This window comes from Poecilia formosa, unplaced genomic scaffold (assembly GCF_000485575.1).
Source record: "Poecilia formosa unplaced genomic scaffold, Poecilia_formosa-5.1.2 Scaffold175, whole genome shotgun sequence".
In the NCBI taxonomy this organism is placed as follows: Eukaryota; Metazoa; Chordata; class Actinopteri; order Cyprinodontiformes; family Poeciliidae; genus Poecilia; species Poecilia formosa.
The window spans coordinates 436902-449647 of NW_006800114.1; the positions used below are offsets into that span (position 1 = coordinate 436902).

At 38.3% G+C, this 12746-nt stretch overlaps 1 protein-coding gene across 5 annotated transcripts in view; it reads left to right on the forward strand.

Moving 5' to 3' along the window:
* The first annotated feature begins 1737 nt into the window (after positions 1–1737).
* LOC103147174 (dedicator of cytokinesis protein 9-like) overlaps positions 1738–12746 on the forward strand; it is a 39639-nt gene continuing 28630 nt past the window's right edge. For 2 of the 5 annotated variants that reach the window (XM_007565388.2, XM_016678219.1), the window contains exons 1-2: positions 1738–2116; positions 2196–2342. In XM_007565388.2, coding sequence (XP_007565450.1) covers positions 2229–2342 — 114 coding nt within the window. In that variant the 5' untranslated portion in view covers positions 1738–2116; positions 2196–2228. Of the gene's footprint in view, positions 2117–2147; positions 2343–10750; positions 11523–12746 lie in introns of those variants that run through there. The other 3 variants (XM_016678216.1, XM_016678218.1, XM_016678217.1) reach the window with 2 other exon arrangements.

The window sequence follows — 12746 nt, forward strand, 5'->3', positions numbered from 1 at the left end:
ATAAAAACAACACACGAGTCACAGGCGCCTATGGTGAGCGGTGGACGGATCGTTGCCCCCCAGCGCAGAGAGATGGCGGACGGAGGCGATGGATATCTCTCGGTCTGGCCAAGGTGGCTGGGAACGCCTCGTTTGCGGGCTCGTCTGGACCACTCGTCTCTGGGTTTTAAGTTACTGCTGCGGACGGTCCCACACAGCCAGCCAGGAGAGAGAGGGTGGTGCAGCGCCGCTCTGCCGCAGACAGTGGATACAACATCGGGGACAAATGTACTGACTGCATCTGTGCTCTTTGTGTCATTCTCTGCCGCGATTTGTTGACTTTTTAACCGCGTTTTGGTCCTGAAACTGATTCAAGTCCACAGAAGCACTTAGTTATAAAATTAGAATGGAACAATGATGCTCTGTGATGTATTCATGTCTCTTTAACTTTTTTGACGCGTTGTAACGTTACAATAATAATGTAAAATACTGGAATTACAGCTGACATAAAACAACATAAAGTGGTGCATTACTTAGAAATTGAAAGCAGGTCACAAATGGTTTGTTTGTTTGTTTTGTAAACCTGACCCTGCCGGACAAAAGCAGACCCACAGCATAATGCTGGCACCACCCTGCCTCATCCTAATGTTGTGTTCAGGCTTATGCGCCATGTTGGTTTCCCTTCAGAAATGTCATTTTTAATGGGCCAAAAACATCAATTCAAAAAGAGAAGCTTTAGTAAATTGTGTTCTTGCTACAGGCTGTTAATTTTAATGCAGATTAAAAGTACAAGTTAAACTAGTATTTCTTGACTATAGAGCATTTCTAGTGCTTAAACAAATCTTATAAGTTAGTGTTAGCTCAAGAAATAGACAAATTAATAATAAATGGCCAACCACAAAGACGGAGCAGAAAAATCAACATTTATCATTAAAAAGAAGGGAGCACTTTGAAGAAAGTCTGGCTCATTTGATATATATACCATAAAGAAATGAGGGGGTGGTTGAAAACTGCTGCACATAAATAATGCATCATGACAGTGAAGGCACCAAACAGATGTTAAAATAGTGATACTTTACTGCCTCTTTGTGGTTAAACCACATACTGTAAAAGTGAGCAAAGTGTGTTTTTATTGATAACTTATTAACAGCAAGGAGCATAATAAAAATAAAACATTTGTTACAAAATTTATTTTATAGTATTTTTCTCTAAAAACATGACATCAACAAAATGTCTAGAGACAACAGGGATGGATGTACCTCAAATAATTGACTTTGTGTCTGTGCAATAACACCATCGTTACTTTGTATAATTTGTAAGGAAATTGCTGCTATTGTAAGAACATTTGTAATTCGTCGATTTTTCCTTTGTCCTAGCAATATTTCTTGATAATAAATTCCCAAAAAGCTGGATTTATCAGGTACAATTGTTATAATATTATATTATTAAAATGGTCATTATTATTACTCCAAAAGTAATAATTAACAACTGAAATACACGACTAAGTTTTTTTCTTTTACACATTTTTTTTAATCAAAACATATTGCTTTAGTATGTGGAGTTCAGTGATGACTGTAACTATCATCAAATATAGAGATTGGCTGTTTTTCATTAGGAATATGAGAAAAGCTTAGGTCCATTATAGGCACATTGTGTTTCATATAGTTTTTATTTAATTTTCTCATTTATATTTTAATTAATCTGTTTTTCCAAAAATACTGATATTGGTTTCCACTCAGAATATGACGGACATATTTGTCGCAACATTTATATCCCTCTGTAGTTACATCCATGTTCCAGCAGGTGGCGATATCGGACTGCGGTATGTTGAGATCAACGCGTAACTGAGCGCATTTCAATGTTTTGAACTCATGAAAGCTCACTGTGTCACATCAGAAATTCAGACATAAAGCAACTAAAACGCAAATTAAAGAGAGATGTAAGGAAGCCGAATAAAAACTTCGAAAATAAATCATAGGATGTGGGCTGGCGACATGATGGGTGCCTTGGTTTTCGGTGCTGTCCAATTGGATACCAATACACAGAGAAATGGGCGTCACACTTTGGCGGAGTTGTCCCCGGGGCTCGTGAGCCGCGGCGTTCGCGATGAGCGACGGAACTTTGAAGTTTCACTCAGGTACAATGACATTGTAAAGCAGTATTACTATAAGATAGGCGTTCCCACTGACACCTCGGCATTACTCTGCTCCTCTCAGCACCTGGCTGCCCGAAGAAAGGTGGACTGCGCAATGGCTTCTGCTCCACCTGAGCCGAGGAAGTTTACCAGGGGGCTCAATAAGCCTGGGACGGCGGCGGAGCTCAGGCAGAGCGTCTCTGAGGCTGTTAGAACTTCAGTGTTGATGGTAAGAAGGAAGCGACTCTCTCTGTCTCTACTGTCCTACAAGACAACTATATATAAAAAATGAAATACTATATGGGGCAAAATCAAACCATCATTTTAGGGACATTTGAACATGATGAGAAACTGCTGCCCACTGGACCAATGATGACGTTTCATATCACCGGAATGTGTAGATATTTTGCCAGCTGCTACCGTATGTTTCCCATGCCTGACTCTAGTTACAACTTTCTCAAAGAGGTTGCCAGGTAACTGAAATGCACACTGGCAGCTTTAACTGGATGCATGCACACCAATTGGTACAATCTGTCACCTGATCCTTGCAGATGCATCTTGTAACGTGATGCGTTTGTCAGAAACACCAAGAGACAAAAAATAGAATAGACAAACTTTAGTTGTTTTCAGAAGATCTGGGTGCAGAATCCCTGAGTTCGCTTAATGCAGACACTAATTTAGAGGTGGTGATTATGTTGTGCTCACTTCTTCTGCGATTGTGTCTTGTTGCATAACAGTGATCAATATGTGATTGCTTTTTTCTGTCAGTTGCTGTTCATCAGAATAAGCTTTATTGGTCAAGGTTGTTCACTCAAAAATGGACTGCATTTAGTTTTCCACTCTGCAGATATTTATACAAAACTAAGCAGACATTTATATGCAAATATATGTATATGTATTCATGTGCCTTAATAGACTATGCCCAATTGTGATGTATTGCAAACATATTTGTAGCCTGGAACATTTTCTAATGTTATTATGGTATAACATCTTTTCTGGATTTTACGTACATGTTCTGTGATAAAATTGCTATGAAAGGTGGACAATGAAGCAACATTTGGAGAATTGTTTACAAATGCACATCTGAAAACTGTAGTGTATTTTTGTATGTGTAGAAGCAACTTTCACTGCAATTGTACGTGCGTGCCTTTTGGGGTATCACTCCACCTGCTTTGCACATCTAGAGTCTGAAATTTCTTGCTCCATCTTCTTTCCAAAATAACTTGAGGTCATTGTGCCTGCATAACATTTACCTCTGAGTTACAACTTTGACGTCTTTTCTCTTGGAATCAGGTCTGGACCGAGGTTTGGCTCATGTAAATGCCTTTTTCTAAACCATTTTTGTTGTTGCACTGGCTGTATGTTTATTTCAAATCTAAGCATCATGACTTTTTCATGCCCTGTCACAATTAACGAGTGCTAATGAGCTGGATAATAGATCAATATGTGTAAGACTGAGTCTGTGTACTTCTCATGGTTAAGTTGGGATACCTATCACTTGTTCTATTTTGGATGGATCCTAATGGTGCAGCTGCCTCTTTCGTGTTAAGCATATATGCTGGTCTGGTAAATGCAAATATATATATAGCACACTGACCATGAGAACTTAGCACCGTTAGTTGCGCTGACATTATGACAAATGGGTCATGCAGGACTATAGTTTATGCAAAAGTTGTTCAGTCGTTGAACTGCACAGGTGGTAGAAATCATCCTTTTTCTTGGTAAATATGTGGCTTTTATATTGGTCTTTATCTTGTCTGCTTGGCAATTATGTCCCAGAGGCTCTTTAATTGTCCCCTTGCCCACAGTGTGTTTAGTGTCATAAAGGATACAGTTCAGAACTGTGGGTTGCACTTAATAATGCATGAGATGATGTTGGGTGTCCGCGCTATTTTTATACCTGCCCCTTTTCTCCTCACCAACTTGGTGTCATACAGAGCACTCTGGGGAGCATTAATTATGAATACCTGTGCATGCAATAAATCATCTGGACCTGAGAGTGAGTTCACTTGCAAACATACAGTATCAGAAAAACAAATCCACAACCCATAAATATTTTGTTGGTTTTAAGTTTTTTTTGTGTTTTTTTTTTTGTTTTTTTTGGTCAAATTTGTTTGTTTCAGGCCATCAAATAAATTTTAATTCCAGACGAAGATAACTCAAACAGAATGCTGTTTTCAAATAATTATTTCATATTTTATGGGGAAAACTATGCAATACAGCCCGACTCTGTTCACTTTACTCTTGTACCGTTGGACTTAAAAAGTTTTTCCAGTCAGGAACAGTGGATCGGCATCATCAGCTGAGCTCCTTATTGATTTAGGTTATACCTCTTGGACAGAATCTTGTGTAATATTAATACTACTTCCACCACCCCTGCTGCTCTGCCTGTTGGGGGTAACCCAAGGCTCCATTCTTGGACCTACAGTACATTTTCTCTCTACCTACTTCCACTAGGTTCAAACCTTTGGAAACACAAAAGTCCTTTTCATCTCTAACCAGACGACTGTCAAGTTTATCGTCCAGTAAAACGCACGAGCTTGTGCTGCCTTAAGCATCACCTTAATTGCCTTACTGACATCCAAAGTTGGATGGCAGTAGTTTTCTTGCACTTTAATGAGAGTCAGATCAAACAACACTTGAAGGAGACAATTGGCAAATACCAAACCAAAATTATCTAGAAAAAAATAAACAGAAACCGTGATTCAAGTGCTTATAACTTCCATATTTGATTCTCCTATTCACACGACTTCAGCACTTAAAAGATGTTGCAGCCTGATTTTTTTTTTAAACAGCCACAAGGAAAGGAATGATCTTTTAGCCATGCTTCACTGGCCTCCAGTTAAATTTAAAAATGTTTTCAAAATCCTTTAATTTTAACGTGCTTTAACTGTGTTGTCCCATGTTTTTCTTTGTCAAAACTGCTGCCTCGGTGTATACTGAGGCAGCAGTGTATACGGCCAGCAGACCACATGCGTTTAGACATTCCAAAGACTCGATTAAAATTCAGAAACCGAACCAGATTGTTAGTTGCTGCTGAGACTTTGCAGTGGACTTCGCAGTGCACATCAGACAGGCTTTGTTTTAAAAATCTAACTTAAAAACACATTTACAGATTAAATCTATGACTATAGGGTTTTTTTTTTTATTCGTTTAAATTCTTCTTTAAGTTCCTTTTTTTTTTCTTATCACCACACTTTTGCTATTTCTTACCCTGACTCTGACTTCTGGTGAATTTAAGTTTTTCTGGACTCAGACAGAACCATAAATCCACATCAACAGATTCACATCTCAAAGTCTCAAACGAGCAAAGTTGGGATTTTTCAAATGGTCTAGTCAAAGTCCAAACACAAACACAATTGAAGTCATTCATTCCCTGTGGTTGAATTTACTTGGAGAACAATTGCACAGAACCAGGTTGGTTTATTTGTTCTGGTTATCTTTGACACCAAAATGTGTTTTATCTGAACACGAAGTTTGAAAAAAAGAAGCAAATAACAAAACTGTAATGCAGCAAATACTTTTTTGAACCTGCGTAGATAACTTTAAATAGGTGGGGCCGCTTGGTGAACGCAACAGAGGCCAAGCCATAAAGGCGGCCCCTGCAGGTTCAGAAATGACTTCCAAATGTGAGAAATGTTGGCAGTGAAGCCTCTGTTGGCTTCATTCCTCTCTCTGTTCCTTTACATAAAGCTCTGCTGGCATTGCACCACGCACAAATGTTTCTTTTTTTAATACCTCGAGTTAATTTCTTGCTCCTGTGCAGAGCCTCCCGAGACCTTCCTGCCATCTCTGGTTTTTAGGTACAGTAGCTAAATCGGTGAACTAAGAGTCAACTCTACACCAGAGGATTTGGTCTGATTAGAGTGTTAAAAACCTGCTACTAGATAATCTGTAGATTTGCAGATGCTTTAGCGCTGCTGACCTATATCTGTGCCACGATGCAGAAGTTGATATGGAGTGTGGTTCTCTGCTGAGCTCTGTTGTCCTGAGAAACCAAAGCTACTGATTTTCTGGTCATGTGGTTTCTTTTCCTTCTCATTTCGACCTGCTCATGTTTTGCGGAGCTCCCATCCTCGACATAAAATATATTTAGGATGAAGGCTTGCTAAAGCATCCATATCACTTGTTTACTTCTTTTTTTTTTCTTTAAAATCTGTTACAACAATCAACTTTTGCGCTATTTAGACTTTCTAAACTGTATCCCTGCCTGTGTGTTTACATCACACCCTCTAAGTGTGACTTTTTGGTGCTGTGTGGGAGGACCTTTTATTTTTTTCTTTCTCTTACAGCGGAATGACTTTAATATAGTCGCGACTAAGACAACATCAAAAAAGCAGCCAGTTTTGTGTTGGGGGGAGGGGAGGAAATGGGAAGCGACCTTAAAAATGTGCTTCAAGCCAGCTGACATCGTTTCAATCCAGGCTCTGTCTAGCATAAAAATAGCCATTTAATATGAAAAACGTTCCCCTCAGGTGGCCAAATAATGTGGTAATGGGTAAAACTGGAGCACCTCAACTGAGAGACCCACTTAGAAAAGCGTCCAGACAAGTAAGCAGGAATACGACTCCTTATACTGGTTGGTAAATTCTGCCAAATTCTTGTCTGGATAAAGTCTTTCTGCACACAGATGATATTCCAGTCCACGACAATACCTGCAGGCCTTTCATGAGACTCTCAATATCTAAATCACGTGTGCGACCCAGATTCAGCTCTAACGGTCATTATCATTAACCCAATTTTCTTTTTCCCTTACGAACTGCTGCAGAATTGGAGAAGAAACGAGGACAAAGACAATGGGAGAACAGTGTCTCTGGTTTGCGAAAATACAAAAGTGCAATTTTCAAACCAACCTAAACGTGCATAAAAATTAATTTCCCACTAAAAGCTCGCTAGCCGTTTGTTTTGTTGTTGTTTTTGTCTAATGTGAGATATTTGTGTTCTTTTTGGTTTACGGTGGTTTTGACTTTTTACTTTAATTTGTGAAGCAGAAAAGATGAAAATACATATCTAAACATTTCCCTGGTACTCAATGCACCCATATGTTTTTTGTTACAATAACTATCAGATGTGGGCGCTTGGGGATTAGTTATTTTTTCATGGTGGAATAATTCTGGAATAAACAGCATCATTGTGTTTGAATCCACAAGTTTATAATTCTTGTGGTTTTTCTCTGATCCTTTTGGACCAAAAGTTAAATATAGGCAGGAATATGGACACATAAATTCACTTTAATCATTTAATAAAACATACCGAAGGCAGTGGAACGTCCACTAACTGAATCATGATTACTTACTTTTTTGGAGACAAGTTGACAGTTTATGTTAATTTAACCAAATATGTATTGTATGTATATATTTGAGCATCACAGTTTTAATGGGGAATGAATTAAACATAACTTGCTACAAATTTATATTTGTGAACCCAAAGCTAGGTTTTAGAAACTAAAGCAGTTTAATCATTCCACCCAGAATAATAACCCTAATTGAAAGCCCTGAATAAAGAAGGTTTACCTATAACATCAAAAAAAAAAAAAATAAAAAAGTTATTGAAAGCTTTATGGTGATCAACACATTGTAGTGAAAGTTGCCTGCTGTGATTAATTTGTCCTTTTATTCCTCTCAATACTTTCATAACTGTTGCCTGCCGGTGCATTTTGCTCAGACTTGCAGTCGGCCTGGCAGCATTTGTGCATGCTGTAGTCTTGTGGTCGTGGAGGAATTTTTTTCTGTGGATCTGTTTTGACAAATGAGGTAAGGACCAGGTTTTTTTTTCTTTCTTTTTTTTCCAGTGAGTCATCAGATTTCAGTGCAGTTGCAGAGTTTTTAACAGACTGTTGGAGGCAGCAGTGATGCACGTCATCCACCTTAGCAGCTCTTATTGCACCGTGGAGAAGCAATCGCGCTGTAGGGATCCCAACATGTAAAGACAAAGAGTTATAATGTACTATTCTATTCACAGCAGGAATCTTTTTGTTAATTTTAATTGACCACTTCTTCGTAGTCAATGATTGCTTTCAATCAAGAACGTCTTTCTCTAAGCTTATAAAACCAAAAAACATTAATTGATCCCATTTTTCAATTTAAATCTTCAATTTGTATTTATTCTTATTAGATTTTAGAACAATGTAGTGCAATGTAGTGCAATGTAGTGCAATGTAGTGAAGTGGAAAGAAAATGAAGCATGATTTTTGGAACTTACTCACAAATTAAAGCCCTGCTTGTATTCATTCCTCTTAACTCTGATAGCCCTAAATAACCACCATGTGCAGTGAATCCACATGGTGGTGGCAGCATCATGCTGTGGAGATGATTTTCTTCAGCAGGAAGAAAAAAGCTGGTTGAAGTTGATGGTAATCTGGACTAAGCTGATCACAACAATGTAAATGCACACTAAACTTTTTAGATTGCAGTTTGTAAAAATGTCTCATTTTACTTCCGCTTCATAATTTCGTGCTATTTATGTGTTGGAAATAACAATGCGTTGAGGTTTGTGGTTGTAACGTGACAAAATGGGGAAAAAGTTCAAGAGGTGTGAATACTTTTGCAAAGTTATTTAATTGGACTTTTTTAGGACAGAAAACAGAACATGTTTTTTTTGTTCTCTTTGTTGAAAGTTGGGGGGAAAACACCAGGATCCATAAATATAATCACAGAAAGATGTGTCACAGTTTTGAGCTTACGTCATTTTGTGGTTTGCCATCTTTTTTGTTTTTGCAAACGATTCTTGTGAATTCTCTTAAAATGATGTCATATCCTTTCGTGGGATATCTTGTAGTTTACAATTGTCAGTGTAAAAGGATGTTGGGTGCATTACTGGCTGGATTCTGATTTAATTACATTAATGCCTCCTCTTTGATGTGGGCATACTGCAGTGTTGCTGTCCATTACAGCAGTTTTGTTTCCTACAATCTTGATCTTATGCAGTTTATAAATAAGCTGTGGGTATGTCAGGAGTGTCAGACAGGACTTCAGTGATGATCAACCATGAATTTGTTAGAGGTTCTGATTAACTTCCAGTTAATGTTCCAGAAATTCATTTGTGAACATGTTTCTTTACTGTTTGAATATTCAAAAGGCAGAGAAATACATTATTGTTGGTTTTTCTTCCTAATACATGTTAGCTTGCTGACTGAGCACAGCTATTAGCTAATGGCTATTGCGTGTGTTAGCCAGAGCGGCTAATTTCCTGTCCGCTACTCTGGAGAACACACAGAGTAGCTTTGCATTAACCAAAGTAATTTTTCAAAGCAAAATGAACCTGAGCTGTTGTGAACTATGGAAATCAGAGACAAAGAGATTAGCTGAAATAGTTAATCATTTAGAAGTTATCTGTAAGAAAATGGTCTGCTTGCCATAAAATATCATGAAACAATTTGTGGGAATCATTTAGTACATTCTTGTTAGTAAAGTAACAAAAAAAGTAACAATCTTTTCTTGTTCATATTAACAATTCTTTTCCTCTGTGACACATTTCTTACCCATCTAGACATAAGCTAGCTGTGCGTAAAACACACACAGTAGTTAACTGTTTACCAGCTAACGCTACAGATTAACCAGATGGTACTAAAGTGTACTAATTATTACATTTTCTTTAAAACCCACTTTATTGTGTTTTGAAGCATTAGATTTATTTATTTTTTTTTTTGAGAATGTATTGATCGAGAATAAGAATATCGGAGCCATCACATAATGGCAAAGTTGGCATATGCTTTGGAGTCGATAAAGAGTTTTTAATGACTCCAGACTGTATTTAATCTTCCCTAACTTATAAGAACTAGTCAAATCTGGACCAATTTATTTAACGTTGATTACACTGGATGTGGCACCGTTGTTTTGAAACTTCTAAAGACATTTAGCTACCAGTATTCTCAAGATTTACCTCTTAACTTTTCAATACTGTTCTGGGTTGCACTTGTTTTTCAGCAAAAGCTGGATAAAAGTGGGTGAGTGTGTCATATACTGATGAAATATTTACACCATCTGAGAGAAACTGCAGGATATCCCAACAGTCATTAATAAAAAACAATACATTTTTACATAAAAAAGCCCTACATGATTCAGGTCTTATTCTTGTCTTTGAAAAAGAAAATATGAGGACAGGGACACGTTAAAATATGTTAGAATAGTATAACCTTCGATTTAAGCATGTCTCATGCCTGGTTTTGTATGGAAATATAGTCATATTTTCAGACTTAATCCCATTATCGATACATCCATTTTTCTCGCCATCCAGAGGCGATCCCATAAACCTTAAATAAAATCTTAGAAAAATAGATTCTACATTTTAAAAACATACTAAAAAAAGACAGAAGACTGTAAATGTATGAATGGGAAAGCATCAAATGCTTTCATGATAAATGTGTTTGGACCGAGAACTAACTATCTGAAAAGTTTGTTCTTGTTTTGCTCGAATTCAGAGACAATGCATTGGTTAATTTTTAGTGTTAACATCTGCTAGCCTGCAGCGAAGACAAAAGAAGTATAATTATTCCTTGTAATTCCCCTTGAGAATATTCGTATGACATCAGAAGGATGACTACAACACTTGTAATACCACTGTCAGTGGGAGAAAGAGGAAGGAGGGAAAGACGCAGGGAGAAAGAGTAAAACATTGTCTGCACCAGCTGATTTATGTGGGGGCTAGTTTGTGTGTGTGCGTCTTTGTAACAGTCTGCTTATGCTGTGTAGAAAGCACTGCAGAGTCAGAGAAGTGACTAGGCTTTTCGACTGAGAGCAGGAGAGAGACGAAGGAGTTAAGAAACGAAAGCGGTTGGCTTGAGTGATTGATGACAAGGGTGAGGAAAAGGAGGAGAGAAGGCAAACTGGAGAAGGAGCAAGTGCCTCGACATTCGCATCATCCCCCCCAGCAGGAGTGAGGAAGAAAGAAGAGTCAAGCTGACGCCCTGCTTCGAATGAATGGACTGAATGAACACACACCATCCTTCATCCCTCATTCGTCCCTGCTGAGCATCACACAGGAGGATACAACTCGCCGACCCGTCTCCCAAGACTCTCTGCTTTCCGATATACAGAGTCTTGGATAATTGCAACAGTGGATAATTCTGAGTCTCCTCAACCGTGAATGTGGACCCTTTCAGTCCACCTGTAAAAAAGGCTTTGCCTCGATTTAAGACAAAGATTTAAGACAAAGGTAAAGTTCGGAAGATATGTTTGGGGCTTCTGATCCTACTGCCACCTGCAGTGGAGGCTCTTGATCACCGTGGAAGCGAGTGTCCGTTTTCATCATGGGCTGCACAACCAGTGTGGTTCTGTTGGAGGGGTTGCGTTCCATCCTCGAGAGAAACTGTACTTATGTCAAAGGTTCAGTGGAACTGGGGGCTCTGGAGGACGAAGAAGAAGCGCAGAGTCTTTGGGGATCTCATCAATGGATACCAACCACCGCTCTGGTAAACAATAGCTCTACTTTAGCCTCAAAGTTGTTGTGTTTTAACCAGTTCTGGAACAGTTTGCCAAATTGAAATGTTCATTGAGCATCTTCTTTGTGAGTGAAAATTCCTTGCTAATATTAGAGGAAAATGGGCCAACTAGCTTGAGATGATAATATGTTAACAGTAGCTCGAATGAACACTTATTACAACCAAAGTTGATGGAAAACCACTTCTAAATTCACAATATGGAGAGAAACTAAGACTACACTTCACACATTCTCATATTAAGCATTGAAAAATGAAATGCATTCCTAGTCTGCTGAGTCTTAATTTCTGTTATACAATTCAGATGATTGGTTAGAATTTGTTCCACAAAACATTAAGACATTACTCTATCCTGTCTTCACTCAATGGTTTAGGTTGATGGTGTTGGTGTATTGATAAATTTGCCACCAAGTGAGCGTTTTTTTAATCCATTCCTAAATGGGATCTCTGATAACTGTCCACGGTGACAACAGCTGGTTGAGTCACTCAGTCTTTAATTTTGTTCTTCTGCTTTGTTTAAATATGAGCGTAGATCCTAAATCCAACATTTGCCCAACTGTTTTACACCAGGTATTGCTGTTAGCACCTCCTTCTGGTACCTCGTTGCATAGGAACTGACATTTCCTGGAAGCTGAAATGAAACAGGACCAGTGCCAAGACTGAACATCATACCCACGAGAGACAATGAGGACCTTACATTGGTAACAATGTGAGCTCTCCCTTTATACGATGGGTGGAATGGTGGAGCGCTGAATGGACGATCAGAAATGACTGCTGTTGTAACCAGCTGCTCTAACCTGGGCACAGTATCTAGAATTAAGAGATGAAGAAATCATATTTTCAGATAAGGCTTGATAATATATTTTTTCATAACATAAAAACGTTTTTTGTTTTTACTCAGGTTCTTTCTGCCTGATATTAAAATTGTTTAATTATCTGAAACGTTTAAGTATGACATCACTGCAACCTCGGAATAGCCTACTGCTTGGCTTTTTATATGTTTTTGTTAAATTAAGAAATTAGCAAATGTATTGTCATTATAATGGGGCATAGACACAGCTGTGTCTGTATGTGACATCGTCTTGCAAGGCAAGCCTATTCAGGGACTTTCTGCACTTCAGGAGATGCGAGTACCTATGAGAAGTCTGATGTCATTAGCACTAAGGAAACTCCCATCTCTCATATTAAGTTGCGTCA